The sequence below is a fragment of the Molossus molossus genome, unplaced genomic scaffold (assembly GCF_014108415.1).
Source record: "Molossus molossus isolate mMolMol1 unplaced genomic scaffold, mMolMol1.p scaffold_m16_p_8, whole genome shotgun sequence".
NCBI lineage: Eukaryota > Metazoa > Chordata > Mammalia > Chiroptera > Molossidae > Molossus > Molossus molossus.
Window position 1 is genome coordinate 78,996,802 of NW_023425402.1, and position 16,696 is coordinate 79,013,497.

Genomic DNA, 16,696 nt, shown 5'->3' on the forward strand with positions numbered 1-16,696 from the left:
AATTATGAGGATCCTTCAGATTCCTTTCTTTTACAGACAATTCAACCAAAAGTCTTACAAGGTTCCTCATATGACATTGTTTTTAGATCCCACAACCACCTTGGAAACAGGATACAAATTTTTTAGTGTCTGTTAAACATCAAACCAAACAGTCTGACAGAAGACTGTCAGATCCCTTAGGAGTATGAGAAGATTATGTGTCACACAATTCCTGTGTTCACTGCAGGAAAATGTCTGGTTACTTTATTATCCTTTTATTGAAGTAGTTTCATAAAATCTACCTATGACTTAAAATCATACCACCGTGTTTTTCTCTGTGTGATATTCAGTTTCCTATTGGACATGCTAATGTACAGGGTATAGATTTAAGCAGCTCCTTGGCTTACGGCTATGAACAACCATGTTAGATGGGAAATTATTAAGTTATTGTTTTCCACAGGACTTCTCATGTTATATTTGATACTCTTAAAAAAGAAGCATCAATAAATAGAAAAGAATATTTGTATAGATAACGATGCCTTTCTGTAGGCAAAATAAAAAAGCTAGAAGGAAGCCCATTTTTTCAATATATTTTTTTTTATTGATTTTAGAGAGAGAGGAAGGGAAAGGCAGGGAGAGAGACAGGAACATCAGTGAGAGAGAACATTGATTGGCTGCCTCCTGCACGCCCCCCACTGGGGATCAGCCTGCAACCTGGGCATGTGCCCTGACCAGGAATTGAACCAGGGACCTCTTGGTGCATGGGCAACACTCAAGCACTGAACCTCACTGTCTGGGCAGGAAGCACATCTTTTAAATAAGAAGGACTAAGTTGTGGCTGCTGCTGCTGCAATATCAGTGCCATTTCTAGAATGAACTGACATCTTGCCCACCACCCCACTCCACCCTCATCTTTCTACCATTGCAACTATGTGATGGAATTATTTCTTTCTTTTCCCTGTTTGTGCCCTCAACTTATACTTCTCTATTTCCTTATACTTCTGGGGAGACTATCCCCTCTTCCTAAAGGAGACTGGGGAACTAAGTGCTTATCAATATAAAAGTGATGATGATTATTTTTCTGTTTCTTAATGTTTTCTTCTGGACAGTGACCTTTCTACAAGTAGCCTCTTGGCCTTGTGTGTTACAAAAGCTACAAAGAGCTCTTTGGAAACAATCCAAATGAAATAGGCACATATACTTAAAGGTGTTGTATTTAGACTTAGAGGTTTATTTATAATTGTCTCCACAAATTCTAAGCTGTATTGATCTATGTACTTGCCAGGATAAAATAAGACAGGAGACAAATCTTACCACTTAAAAAAAAAAATCTCTCATGAGAATAAAGTACAACTAAAATATCTTTAAAAGCTTCTTCATCCAAATGCATGGCAAATACAATTCTACTATAAATGCAGGGTACAATGAATTTTGGATTAGAGTTGGCAGATCATCTAAGAGGACATGTCAAGGTCTTTTATAATGCTAAGTAGGTTTCTGAACTGCTGGAAATTTTTGAAATAAATTGTATGAATTATGTGTCCACTATTTTTTTATTTTAGTACAGTCTCCTAAAGAAGACCAAATATGGTATTTTGGCAATGATTGATTGGGTGACCAAGATAATTTCCTTAAAAGGCAACAAGGTCCAGTAGGAAAGCATGAAGTCAGAAAAAAAATAGTTTGAAACCTAGTTTCATTCTTAATAAAAATAACTTTTTGCAGATATATATTCTCACTCAGCCTCATTTTTCTTCTGTTAAATAAGTATACTAATCCCTACTTCTAAATGTTGTAGCATTTACTAGGTAATGAATACATAAACTTTATTTCTTTTCTTTTTTGAAGTATATATTGCCTCAAATTTATCAATAAGTTGCAGAACCCATCTTCAAAATTAAAGATTTATAGAGATTTAACAGAGAAATTTTCTGTTAATTAGTATTTCATCTCATTCTCACTTATGGTCATTCTCAGTAACTGAAAAAGGACTATGACGTCCATCAATAACATTAACACTTGGCTCATCTCTGTCTTGCTACCATTTTTTGGTCATTTTTTCATGCATTGTTCTCTCCCAGAGAATGAATGAAGAAAGAAAGGAACTAAAATGTTATTAGCATCTCTGGGAACAAATTAAACCGATATACATTTTGAACTATGGATTCAAATTAGATTGGGTTCCCAATTCAATTCTGTTGACAAGTTGAAACCCTTGGTGACAAGCAGAGTTGCTGTCCAAGTCTGAGTCTATGACTGGGGAAATGATCTCAGTGCCAGAGGTGGGTTGCATATGTAGGTGGGATAATGACTGGCAGTAATGGAAGGAGACCATTCAGGAGGACATTTCAGTGCTCCTGCAATGTCTCCAAGCCTTCACGAGCATCTGTACCTCTGTGCCTCCATGCCAATTAAAAATCCACATAAATGTGCTATAAAAACAAATGAAATGATGGTCTTTCGGTGAGTGCTAAAATGGCGGTAACATCTCTTGAAATAGCTAACATGTTTTTTGCCTCCCTGAGCCCCTAGAGTCAATGCAGATCATTTTTCAAAGCTCTTTTAGACAGGAAAGGAACACTCACAAGATGGAAAGGATACCTGCAGGGAGGGAACAAACGGGAAGGTGAGAACACAGCAGGAAAAGCTGCCTGAAGAGGTTTCAGTACATGGAAAACTATAAAGTCAGTGAGAAGTTGATCTTTCATTATTGTAACCAGCTGAGAAAATTCTGCCTCTCACATCCGCTTGTAAGGGAGTGAGAGAGAGGAGAGAAGACTCATTTTACCAAACTTAGATTTCACTCATATCTGATGGGTCCTAACATAGAAGTAAAATGATGATGATGATGATGATGATGATACTTTGAGCCTGGAAGTTCAGTTAGCTTTAATATAGCAAGGAGGCTTCTTTATTCAACTCTCTTTTTTTTTTCTTGTCCTTTTCTTCTTTTCCTTTTACCTGCCCCCTTCCTTCTTTTCTTTTTTCTATTTTAGAACATTGCAAGGATCATCTTAAAACAAAATTTTTTTTCCATTCCAGATGCAGCTTTCTTTTCCAGCTGAGAGTTAATATGCATTTCTTGAGCAGGAATGGTTGCTGTATTGGGACTGAACATATTCCTTTATCCATAAGAGAGCAATTCAAGATAATATTGCTCTCGAAGTACCAGGTGTAACATTGTGATGTTGAAAAAGGAATAGGATTAATCAGGAAAATCTTCTTAGAAGGAGTAGCCCAAAGTGTTAATGTTAACGCAGAGATATATACAGGATGTTAATAGAAGGTACTGAGTAGAATTCTATAAAAATTCAACTTTAGTACAATGTTCAGGATGCAATTGTGCAATAATATAAAACATTTATCTTGACTAAGAAGGCAGTCAGGATAAGATTTTGAAAAGTGAAATACTGGCCTTTGTTTGGAACATAGACAAGAGAAACCCATTTTCAGACTAGAAACTATGAAAACATAATATCAATGAACTTTAAATATTTTACACTAAATTTCTAGTAAATCTTTCTACCTAATGGGAAGAAATACATTTTGTTTTAAAAACTTAATAGAAATTTATATGCCGTTGGACTTTTCTTATCTGTTTTTAGAGTAGCGGTTGTAATATTTTCAATGGTCACAGGAATGCTTTCTTCTCTTGAATAACTGATGACAGAAACCAGAAACTGGAGTTAACATTGGCAATGGTATCATATTGAAATTATGACCCATAATCAGCCGAATCTCAAAGTTAGCCATAGTTGAATATTCTAGAAGAAAGTAGGGACACAAAAGAATGTATTATGCTCCATCTACTTCTCACAAATTCATCATATGGTAGGATGAATCACATCTTTGAATTTCAGAGCTGGTAGATATGAACTTCCTTATGTTCATTCTTATATATGCAACATTCATCCAACCTGTTAAAGTGCATTTGTAATTCTGCTTATCTTTCTAAAACCATATTTTCTCAGCTCCATCTTTCTGGCATCTTAAACAATATGATTTGCTTTCACGGATTTGTATGTTACCAGGATAAATTTAGCACTAGTGTTTTTATATATATAAGCAGGTTTTTATAGATCTATGAATGTATTAATAGAAAAAAAAACAGCTGTATTTGGGGTTTGAATATTAAATTCACCAGTCAGAAATAAGTCATAAATGATGATGATGTTAGATATTTTTTTAGGGTTTCCTATGAATTCGTGTTCACATGTAGATATTAGCAATGAGATATAATATAGTGCTATAATACAAACATATAATGAGTACAGAGATAAAATATAGTGATATTTTAAACTTCAACCCATTTCTGTTGGTTGTAAATAAATAAGAGTTTGTTGAAAAACGGTGATATCTGGTGTCAAATACAGCCTACCCCACTATCCCAACTGCCGCCTCCTCAGCTAATTACAGAGTTTCCTAACTCCTTCTCTCAGTCCTAATAAGTAATATAACTATTTTGACCTCCCAGAATATTTTTGTTGTTAAAAGTTGCTTCTTTCCATTAAATGTGCTTGCTTGGCATTCCTCTAATGTCATTACCAGAAGTATGTTTTAAGGTAAGGAGAATCCTGACTGTTCGCATTCTTACTCTGAGAGTGTTGAAAGCTGTGGTCCTGATCCTAACGTCCCTGGGCCATTATGGAACTCAGCAGAACATCTGGGTGACTAAGGGCAAGAATTCAGATGTTACAGCATTTGTGTCACCACCTCCATAATGACTGGTTAATACAGCACCTGCACTGGACTCATCACGTGTTTCCTGCACTGTCCACTCCAGTGCTATAGGAGACTTGATTATGTTTATTGTCATTACTCTTGGTTCATGTTTGAAAGTGCCAGTGTCCTGTCGCTGATCAAAAATCCTTCAATAAGCCGGCTGGTGTGGCTCAGCCGATTGAGCATAGTCCCATGGACTGAGAGGTTCCGGTTTGATTCCCAGTCAGGGCACGTGCCCAGGTTGCCGGCTCTGTCTCCAGTGGGGGGCGTGTAGGAGGCAGCCTATGGATGTATCTCTCTCCCATCGATGTTTCTCTCTCTCTCTCCTTTACTCTCTCTCTCTCTCTAAAAAAATCTATAAAAACGTATTTTTTAAAATCCTTCAATAGGCTAGGATGTTTAATTTGGCATTTAGGTCTCTTCCTAGTCTAACCCCAACTTATCTTTCCAAAATTATTTTATACTACTCTTCTTACAAAGTCTCATCTCATAAAATAAAGACTACTTACAGGTCCATAATTGTATAAGGAGTTTTAGGTCTACAAATTCGATAATTTTGTTCATTCTACTTAAAATGTTCCCCGGCCCAGGCTGTTGGCCTGACCAACCTGGCCCTTCTTTCCGGCCCGAGCTAGAGTTCTCATCTCTAGGAGGCTGTCTCCCCAGAGGCCAGAGGCATCACACTCTCCAAGGACCTGTACATAAATTGTCCACACCTCTCATTAGGTACTTACCCAATGCTTCCTTGTATAGTTACATTTTATCTGTATACCTTGTCCCTCCAAAGAGACAATAAAGCCCTATAATATTGGGGACAGCATTTTATATCTATTTACATCATTATAGCCTGGTAGAGTGCTTTGCATATGGCATATAAATAATTAATTTTTGTTGGTAACTATGCTGATAACTATAATCTAATTGCCATTGACATGGAAGTGCCATTTCTAGCTTTTCATATAGTAACTAAGCAGTCTAGCTAGACATGGGAATGTATCAATTTTCAACATTATTATTCCAAAAGGAGAACTACTCCAAAAATCTAAGAAAATATTTCAGATTTTTAAAACCACAACTCAAAACTTCTCCTTCTCGCCCTCCACCTTCTAAACACTGCAGTACAGCCTCTGCTGCTTACTCTCAGAACAGACATAAGCATGCATGCTCTTCTTCAAATGCCATGACCTGTAGAAGTAAATTCTAGCTTTTTATTGAAATTCTGAGATGTTATTAGTATCATTTTCTCATTTACTTGTCAACTAGTTTTTTTGTATGTGTGTTTTTTTTTTATCAACTGCGTATTATCTGTTGAGCAATTAGGCTTCTTGTGTTGACCTGAATACATATAGCCCCTGTCAGAAAACACATTTTAGTGCTAATAACAGCTTTCATGTAACACATCAGACCCTGTTATTTTGAAAAATGACATGACTAAAAATGGGGTCCTTTAATCTGAACTTTTTGAAGACTTACTAAGAGACATGAATAAATATATTGATACAATGATTTTTTTGGTCACAAAACTAATCTGAACAAATGATGAAAGTTTTCTTAAGATATAAAAGTTTTTGAATCTTACAATTCTGAGCCCATTTTGTGCTTTTCAATATAAATCCACCCAGAATATACAAGATTTAATTTGTGCTTTTCTGCCTTGTTTTGTACTATTGAGATTAGTTCTCTGTCTCAAAGTCCTTACTATTTTGAAATCAAAATTATAAATAAATGGGAATTAAATAACATATTGATTATGCATGGAGCATAACACACTCAGAAATTTCTGTTGAATTTAAAAGGGGACTTCATGGAGACTGTTTTATTGTCTGTTTTACCACCAAGAATTTATATATTTTGTGGTTCAAATAATGCACACATTGTCAACGATGGTTATTGGTGGCAATTCAATACCATCAGGAATTCCAAATTTGGGGTGTGATGACAAAGGAAACCTTGTTTGGTGCAAACAGTTCATGGCAACACAATGGCTGTGAAACAGCACTACGGTGCTACATTGCCGCTGTGCTCCCACTGGTCTGCACTGGTCCAGCCAGGGAAGGGAAACACGCTCCTCAGGGGTCCATGGAACATGTGCTCTTCTAGCCAGATGGAAACTGGCTTCTACAGACCGAAATCCCAGTTCTTGATCCATGATTGGTCCAAATACTGCACTCCGACTGGTCAGAGCTGCGCAGCTCTGATTGGATGGGGAAATCCTCAGTTCTATTGGTTGAAATAGGACGCCAGTAACTTCTGTATAAGGGCTGGCCCAGATGAAAGAAACACAGGTTAGTGGCACAGAGGAGGAGAGTTCAGAGGTGCAAAGGTGCAGAGGCTTCTCCGTGAAGTGCAGTCTGTGTGAGAGGCCCCTGTGAAGAAATGGTTGCCAGGCTCTGCTCTGTGTTTCTATTTGAGCACAGGTAGCCACCAGGAGCCCTTCTTAGTCCTCCAGGTTCACAACATGCCCATACATACAGAGGCTTTTGTTTAAACATCTATAAGAAAACAATGAAAATTTAAGATTATGCCAGGAATCATCAATTTAATGACTGCTGGTTGAAGATATGCACTGACTTACATTTTGTTCTGAATTTCCTCCAACTGATATTAAAAAATAAAAACTGATAAAATCACAGTAAAACAGGAATAGAAAAGGGAAGAAAACATGGACAAGAAAAGTGATAACAGTTTTCAAAAGAAAAAAAGGTCGTGGAGGATTGGCAAATGGATTAGCAGTGTGGGGGAAAAAAACCCAAAACTATAAATGTGCAGAGGAGGGTTCCAATGTATAGATTTGACCTATAAAATCCTCCCGAAGTTGGGGTTTAAGAGTGGAAGGAGTAGAGGATTGAGATAGAAGACTAAAGAGGGGAATGGACTGAATAATCTATGCAAGGAGCAGTTAATCTGCCCCAGGCTCTTCCTTCATTCTGCACAACAGGCTTCTCCTCTGGACTGGTGACCTGCTTGTGGCACTCGTAGGCATGGCTAAATTGCAGATAACATGAGCGTTAAATTAAAAAGACTGCACACTGAAAAAAAAATCTACATGCTATGTAGCAAGACCACCAACTCCTTCTCAGTTTAGCCCAAGGATACTGCAGTCTGGTATCTACCCATCAGTAAACTGGAAGCCCCAGGACAAAGACTACAGATTCCCACAGATCCAGGTTTAGGAGGCATAGCCTAGACATCACATGTGAAAGATACCATCTGACCAGCCCACTAACACATAAAAATCTGCCAACAAAGTTTTAGTTTCACCTCTTTGATATCAAACAACAACAAATGAACACCAGACTTTTAAAGAAAGACTCCAAAAGTAAAGTCAGAGACAAAAACAAATGAAAGAAAATCTTCAGGGCATTCCCATTAGCTGGTCCCTCTGCTGGGAATGCCCTTCCCCATGTTTGCTCTCTTCATTCCTACACTTTATTCTGGACTCATTCAAATACAAATTAATAAGAGATATCTTTTCTTACCATTATACTAAAATAGTTTCACACTCATCCCACTGCCCAATTCGTCATTCTATTCCTTTACTTGAATTTATCTTTTCTTTATATATTAATCACTACATACATATTTTATATATTTGTTATCAATTTCCCCTAGCTTAAAATGAACACATAAGAGTTCACTTACTTTGGAGGATTTAAAAAAAATGTTTTCTTTTATTGATTTTTAGAGAGAGGAAGGGAGAGAGAACAAGAGATAGGAAACATCGATGAGAGAATGATTGGCTGCCTCCTGCATGCCCCCCACTGGGGATCAGGCCCATAACCTGGGCATGTGCCCTGACCAGGAATCAAACCAGTGACCTCTTAATGCACGGGTTGACGCTCAACCAATGAGCTGCACAGACCAGGCTGCGTTAGAGCATTTTAAATGCCAGGCTGAGTTAATGGAAAGGTACTAAAGGACATGTGATTAGGCCATCTGTGTTTGTTAATTGTCACTTCTTAAAAGTAGGTTTCTATTCACTCATAAGGACTGGGAGGGGGGCGGGTGCTTTCTTGATAATTGCATTTCAATGGGATGATTCCCAAGACCTTGAGAAAGACATTCTTATGTTTTATAAATTTACATCTCAAAGGAACAGAGAAAGAATTTACAATTGCAAGTTTTCTAAAGTAAATGTTCTAAGGAAAATGAGGTCAGAGGCCTATACTCAGGAAAGACAAGTTTAGTCAAGCCGAGGGGAATGTTAAATCCTCTTAGATCCAGAAAAGTGAGGATCCAACATAAGAGAGAAATAATGATGTTAAATGAAGTCCTATGTCCAATTTTATGCATCAAGTACATAGAGCCTGACAGAAGCAGAAGCCTGTGGGGTTCCAGGTCAGAGGTCCCCCAAAAAGGACAAGCAAACAAACAAAAGAATAGTTGATTGTTTCTGAAGTGTTAGAACATGTCGAAATTAATATTCAATTACTCCTCGCTGTTCTACCAGTCACGTTAAAAAGAATTAGTGATAAATATGCTACAGTGAAAAATATGCCACAAAAATGTAAAGAATGGAAAGATAAATGGAAAATCCCCAAACACTTGCAGATTAAACAACACATTTCTGAATAACATAACTCAAAGAAGAAATCTCAAGAGAAACTAAAAATTATTTTGAATTAAATAAAAATGAAAATACAGCCTATCACCCTTTGTTGGATACAGTGAAAGCAGGAATTAGAAGGGCATTTGTAGGATTGACTGCATATATTTAAAAAGAAGAAAGATCTAAAATCAATAACCTAAACTCAACCTGAAGATACTAGAAAAAGAAGAGCATTTTAAATGTAAAATATGCAGAAGAAAATAAATAATAAAAATTAGAGCAGAAATAGAAAATTAACAGGGAAAATCAAGTAAATCAAAAGCTAATTATTTGAAAATATTAGTCATATTGATAAGACCTTAACCAGGCTAAGAAGAAATTAGAGACCACACAAATTACTAGTGCCGGAAATGCAAGAGGGGTCATTACCATAGATCCCATGGGCGTTGAAAGGATAATGAAGGAATATTACCAACAACTCTGTTCTCACAAATTTTATAATCTCGATGAAATAGACAAATTTTTTAATGAAACAATCTGCCAAAATTCACCCAAGAAGAAACAAACAATTTGAATAATAAGGCTATATCTATTTTTTGAATTGAATTGCTAACTTTCCCAGACAAAAAACCAGGCCCATATGGGTTCACTGGTGAATTCTACCAAACATTTAAGAAATAAATTATATCAATTTCCTACAATCTCTTCCAAGAGATAGAATTAGATAGAAAACTTCCTAACTCACACCACTAACCTAATAGCAAAACTAGAGAAAGACGTTACAGGAAAGGAGAAGTGCAGATAAATACCTCTTCTGGAGATAGATGAAAATGCCCTAAACAACATATTAGCAAAATTACTCCAACAATGTACAAAAAGAGTTATGCACCACACCAAGCTGGATTTATCTCAGATATAACATACTGATTCAACATTCAGAAATCAAATAATTTAATAAGTGTAGGCACATTTTGTTTGCCGACTTAGCAAGTAGCTCGGGCCACAAGTTTTATTTTGAGACTTATCAGGCTGAGTCAAAAACTAACCTGCCGTATTTCCCAAGTTCCAAGGGCTACCTTGAAGCTTCTCTCAATTAGGGTTGAAGGGAAGAGAAATTATCTCTTCCCCCTCCAGTACCTTATGGATATGATGAGTCTCATAGCATGGCTCTTTCCAAAGGAATCCTCCTTCTAATCTCCAAATTCACTGATCACTTTTGTTCAGTCCTTTCATATATTCAGGGTAAGTGAGTGGTTCAAGATAAAAAACCTGATGTATGATATTTTCTGTGCAAGGTATATCTGATCAATCTAGCACCTTATTTTGGACTGAGCGTGGTTGGCATCTATCACTGAGATTCAAACCATTCCTTTTTCTCACCACTGTCTCAGTTAGAATTCATCTTTCCTGATGACTTGCTGAGTAGTAAAACTTATCTGATGCATTCCTTTTTGCCATTTTCTTCCTGGAAGACATTTGTCCATGTGTTATTGATAGTTCCATGTTTGTATATGTGATTATAAGCTTTCTAAGTACAAAAACTTCTTTTTATTCCATTTATAGCTGTACGTGAACGTGCTGAACTTCATCCAAAGAGTTGTTGACATATTTTCTCTACCTAGTTTGCTAGTGATATTTCTTAAGAAATGTTATGACTAATTTTATAGTACAAGTAGACAAGATTGAAAAGACCTGAAAATTTTGCTAAAATCATAGGAAGAGGAAGGAAAACTAGTACTATTATATTGTATTAAGTAAAGATTTTACAAATTTTAGTATTAGCCACAAAGTTATGTTAAATTTTTCTGAATTGAAGTAAAACATTATTTCAAATGAACAAAATGTACATATTCTGAGGAAAAGGAAAATAGATTTAAAATAACTTAGCTTGACAAAATAGTTTAAATTACACTCTTTATAATATTTACATGTCCTAAGAGGTAAGGACTCTTCTGTATTATAATTAATGTAAATTGTTGATAATTTGACTAATAGAATTTTTATTAGTATGTGGTAGTAAGTTAAACCTTCATAAGTAGAATCCATAGATACATAATTTTCAGGAAGAACTGTTAGTTTTTACTTTGGATGCTTTTTTTTCTACCCATAAACTTTAGTAAGAAGAGGGGGAAAAACATATTTCCAAATGGGAAACTCAGAACGAGTCAATCCAAATAAGCTAACTAACACTTTTAAAGTAATTCTCATCCTTATAAATTGCCTTCTTGCAGGAAACAGACCTTATCCTGACTTTTAATATTTCAATGCACCGATCTTGGTGGATGGAAAATGGACCAGGATGTACGGTGACATCCGTGACACCTGCCCCAGACTGGGCCCCAGAAGACCATCGCTACATCACGGTCTCAGGGTGTCTTCTGGAGTACCAGTACATAGAAGTGGCTCATAGTGCCCTGCAGATTGTCCTCGCAGTAAGTGTTGACAGCCAACCACTCCTTTTAGTGCTTCCGGAATTGTTTTATTTCTGTGCAGTCTCAGTGTGCACCAGTGGACATGCAGGTAACATGTGGCTATTTGCTTTTTCCTAATTAATGCCACTTTTAATAGGAATTTTAAGATTAAGACTTTCCCTGGACTGAGCGTGCTGATTCTTTTCAGCCATCGCTAAATAGACATTGGTAACTTCAGCATTTTACATACGAAATCTAGCCAGTTAAGGTTTGATGGTTTGGCTTTTGGTGGACTTTTCCAAAGATTCTGAAGGGGAGATCAGAGAGTCGTCACCACCAATATGCTGCAGTACCAAAATTCATGAGATTTTAATAGATATCCTTCCCCTCAACCTATGCTTCTTCCCGTGTGTACTGTTAGTCCTGAAACACCTTCTCCATTTGCCTTAACGTCTTCTTCCTAGATTTCCCAAGTACCATCTATCACGTTTTAGCCCCGCCCCCTTCCAGACAATTCAGCTTTTCTATGAATTCTAGTTCTAGGACAATCATTTCCTCCCTTTTCACAGTACTATACTGATAAAGAACTCTCCTAAATCCTTTGTATTTGTGTATCTGTAGAACATATTTGTATAATACATGCCTATGTTAGAGAAAGCATATTATTTTAAATTGTATCTCCGTGGCAAAGAAATAAGATAAATAACATACCCCTTCATAGGAAAAATGTTAACTAAGGCTAAATGAATAATTTTGTAGAATTTATAAAATTAAGGCAACTTTATTATACATGACTCCATTTAGTTATTATAGATCTATCCTTGCCAATTCACATATATGTTTCTCAGACTCCATGTAGATCTGCAGTTAATGTGCATAGTCTTAAAATAGTTAACAATAAATAATGAAGGTAGGATATTGTTTTTAACTTTTTCTTTAGTTAATCACTTTGGGAATGATATCTCACAGCTCTTAATTAACAAGACATCGGTTCTGGGTAGAATGGAATCAATTAGTTCACATTAAAATCTTTTGGAATTAAGAAAAACTATGTGAGCATGTGTGTATTCAATTATATAACAAATATATACACACACATAATCCAATTATAGAGCTGATATTTTGGCTGCTAGATTTTTTAAAATGAGGAATATACATATACATACACAATACACATATTTTAGTTTATATATAAATTATACATATATGTGTGTGTGTGTGTATACATACATATAACAATAGGCTAAGTATACTGTGCTAGTAAACACATTGCAAATCTGTGTGACAAAAACCACAGAAGTTTATCCTCTGAGTCAGCAGGAAGTTCTACCACTTCTGTCGCCAAGGAAACCAGGCAGTGGAGCAGCCAGCGTCTGAGTCAGCATGGGCTGCCATGCCAGAGAGCAGAGAGATCTGGAGCAAAGCAGTGCTCCTCAGTGGGAGGAGAAGCTCATTGGTCACAGTCCCCCCAGATCACAAAATGGCCAGAAAGAAAGGAGTACTGTAAATATTTGGAAACCAGCATAAATCATTTTTGCAATATTTCAGTTATGTTCTTAGTTAAAGTGATGAGTGATCTCCCTCAAAATGTCCTACCTGAGACCCTTCTTAATAAACAAAACTTTCTATAATATGTTTAAACTCTAAAACTGTTCATCTTGATTATCTTGAGATAAAGATTAGTTAGATTTGATGGAATGGGAGTAGTCATTTTATTACTTAAAATCCATTCAGGTGAAGTATTCATTTTCACATGGTATAAGTAAAATATTTCTGGTTTTAGGGGACAGATAAAACATTCTCATATATGTGTTAGGGAGAGGTTGTGCATAAAACATTCCTTCATTTGGGACTTCCTCCTGTACTGTACCCAAACATTTTGGAAAGCTTCCATTTATGTGTCAAGGGTGCCATAAAGATAGAGTTTATATGCATGGATAGGTATATTTTAGAGAGTTAGTTGAAATAATGTGTGTATGTGCAATTCACAGATTTATTAAACCCCACATAAAATTTTGGCACATGTGTAATTTTCTGTAAAGTACATTTGAATATGGAAGCATATGTTGAGGTTGACATACTGCTCAAAGAAAAAAGAATTTTTATATAAGTAAAAACCATCTGTATAGGCAAAGTAGCTACAGTACAAAGATGGGTGGAGTGTCCCTAAGAGCTATTATAACTGATGTTTCAAGCTACTGGCTCTGAATTCTGTCTACATCGCCCCCAACTGGGTGGAGAAATAGTTTGAACAAGCTATACAGGATGTGGCGTTTTACCTCTCCCCTTTCTACCTTCTGTCCAGGGGGCATCTTCTTTTGCAACGCCAACTGTGGATCACCTGAGAGTAATGCAGTAACAGTATACCCAAGCCAATTGCTTGGAGAAGTTTCAATACCCTTTCTGTCTTTGGGCTTACTTTTGCCCAGTTAGCCTTGGGCTGAAAGTATCTGTTGTGCAGAAAATTTAGCAAATCTTTAGTAGTTTTAGAATGCAAATAAAATGGGGTTTATCTTGAATGATTTGCTTCACCTGGTTAATGGAAGCCTTCCTATACTTAGGCTGATCACTCTGTTGTCATGATTGAGAAATGAAATGGTGTCTTGAATCTCTGCCCCTCTCATTTCTGTATTACCCAAATCATTCCTCTGACAATCTAATGCTCAGTTCAGTCCGGTCCAGTGCACACTACGGGAGTACTTGGGCTCTGCTGGCATCCAGAGAACAGATGACAGGATCCCTGACCTTGAGGCTGTCACAGTCAAAAGTGGGGTAAGGGTCCTAAGGATTCAAACCGGGTGCAAACAGGCACTTCTCAGGAATGTGATAGACAGAAAATACAGTTTGTGCATTTGTGTGGCATAACCATGGCTTCTTAGTTACATCCTGTTTTTTGTAAAGTCAGCCAAACTCTTCTCAGTCGCTCTTCTTGTTTTCACCAGTCTTTGAACCTGCTCCCTCTTCCAGGACATCTGGCTTAGGTCCGCTGCTCTTCCAGCTACTGCTCTTGATTGACTCCAAATCTCTCCAGTTCTTTTTCTCCACCTTCAGGAAGCCTTTCTTTCACAGACTCCTGACCCCTGGCATGCCTGTCACCCCATTGTTCAATTTTCTGCCAATCAACTCCTAGCTGATTTTGAAATTAGCATTTACAAAGCCCACATTTGCATTGCACATACATAAGATATCTCTTGTCTACAGCCAAAGGAAGAGTTATCCATGTAATTGGGAAGAGGGGCTATTAATCACACAGCCTCCAGCCAAGCAGAAAGGATTGCCAGAACACCATAATGATGAGCCAGGTGTGAGATTTTGCGCTCTCCTCCTCCAGCAGCATTTTCTTCTAGTTAGTATCAGATATCACGTTCAAAAGGAATGCAGGTGTGCAGTTTTAATATAACCAAAAATAAAAATAACCCACACTTATAAAATAGATCAAATGAATATGTATGGGGAGAGCCGGGGTGGGGGGATCAGCAGGAGAGATGGTGTTGTGCACCCTACAAAAAATTATACTGATTTCTTCAAATGTGTGATTGCAACTGCATGGTTTACAAAATGTGTTCACAGGAATTAAATCCTTGTATGTGTTAACAGTCCTGTGAGGGCAGCAGAACAGGTTAAAAGCCTTTTCCATCCCAAGATTTCTTAGCAAGTAAATAGGGAGGACACATGCTGACCTAAGTTTTTCTCTGGCACCAGCCATAGGAAATAGGTTTCAAGCTGCATGCCAGTATCAGATGATGGGTGATGGATTCCTGAAGCCCCCACCCCCAAATTCCTAGTTCTTCAGTGGCAAAGAATCCTGTGATTGATTAGCTCTGTCTGCCAGGTGAACAGAACGGTGGTGTTTGTGCTTTGTATTTGCTCTGCACACGTTACACCTCACTTCCTGTAACCAACACAATGAAAAGGGAGGATGCTTTGCAAGGAAATATAAATAAATCTAGCTTTCAGGAAAAACATTGATTACAATAACTGAAGTTACTTTATATTTTTAAATATATGTTAAGATTCCAAATACTTTATTAGAAAGGAAAAACAAAAACAAATACTTAATTTCTCTTTGCTCTAGCAACCTCCTCAGAATCAATACTTCTAAATTCAATATAAACTTCAACCAAGATTGCCTGGGGGGGGGGGGGAATTCCTTTACTTTCTTCATTCCTTTTACTTCTGACACACTTCTAAATTCTTATTGTTTTCATCAGATTAATTATTAATATTTTTAAGAGGATATTGATAAAAATGTAAATAAGCTTACTGTTTCCCACAGGTATTAAAATTGCGAATTAGCAGGGAAGTCATAAAAGACTTTAGATTAGGTTCTAATACCTGGTGCTGTCCATAGGTTCATCCCTCACTTATACATATTTCCTATTCAGGAAAATGTGTACCTTTTAGCATTTATAAAATTGTGGAAATCATTGTTTAACAGATTGTGGTAAAAATTTTTGAAGATAAAATATGTCACTTCAATTGGATGGAGTCACAGATGTTTCTAATTATTTCCAGTTAATGATAAATATTTGCCATTCTGCTAGCTAAGACTTGCTAAGAATATCATTAGTGAAGAAATTTTCAGAATCCTCTATCCAAGTGGATTTGGAGTTGTGTTGGGAGTGGCGCATGAGTATTTCTTTGGATGTTACTGATGTGTGTGGTAATGGCCTCATTGCACTTGACTCCCTCAGTCTGGAAATGCTTATTCAAAAGGATTGGATTATCAAAGATTTGGGTCCTGATTTTCATGTAGCTTAAGATATTGCTGTTAATGTAGTAAGTAGTAAATAACTAGCCTGTCATGAAACACTGAATCTGTGTTTCTATACTGTGTCAACCATATCTCCACACTGAAGAGTGAGGTGGCTTTTAGAGCGGAACTGAAAACTGGATCTTCTGACACCTAGTTCAGCGTCCAGACTGTACAACAATTTTCTTCCTAGCACAAAACTGCTTTCTTCCTGTGATGGAAATGGACGGAATGACAAGCACTCAGCATCTTTCCTGGCACCTGTGATGGTTCAATAGCTTT

General features: G+C 36.9%; 1 protein-coding gene across 1 annotated transcript in view; it reads left to right on the forward strand.

The window, feature by feature from the left end:
- The window catches only part of NKAIN2 (sodium/potassium transporting ATPase interacting 2), a 502,753-nt gene that overhangs the window by 343,969 nt on the left and 142,088 nt on the right, over window positions 1-16,696 (forward strand). The window contains exon 5 of the mRNA XM_036247759.1: window positions 11,482-11,682. Coding sequence (XP_036103652.1) covers window positions 11,482-11,682 — 201 coding nt within the window. The remainder of the gene's footprint in view (window positions 1-11,481; window positions 11,683-16,696) is intronic.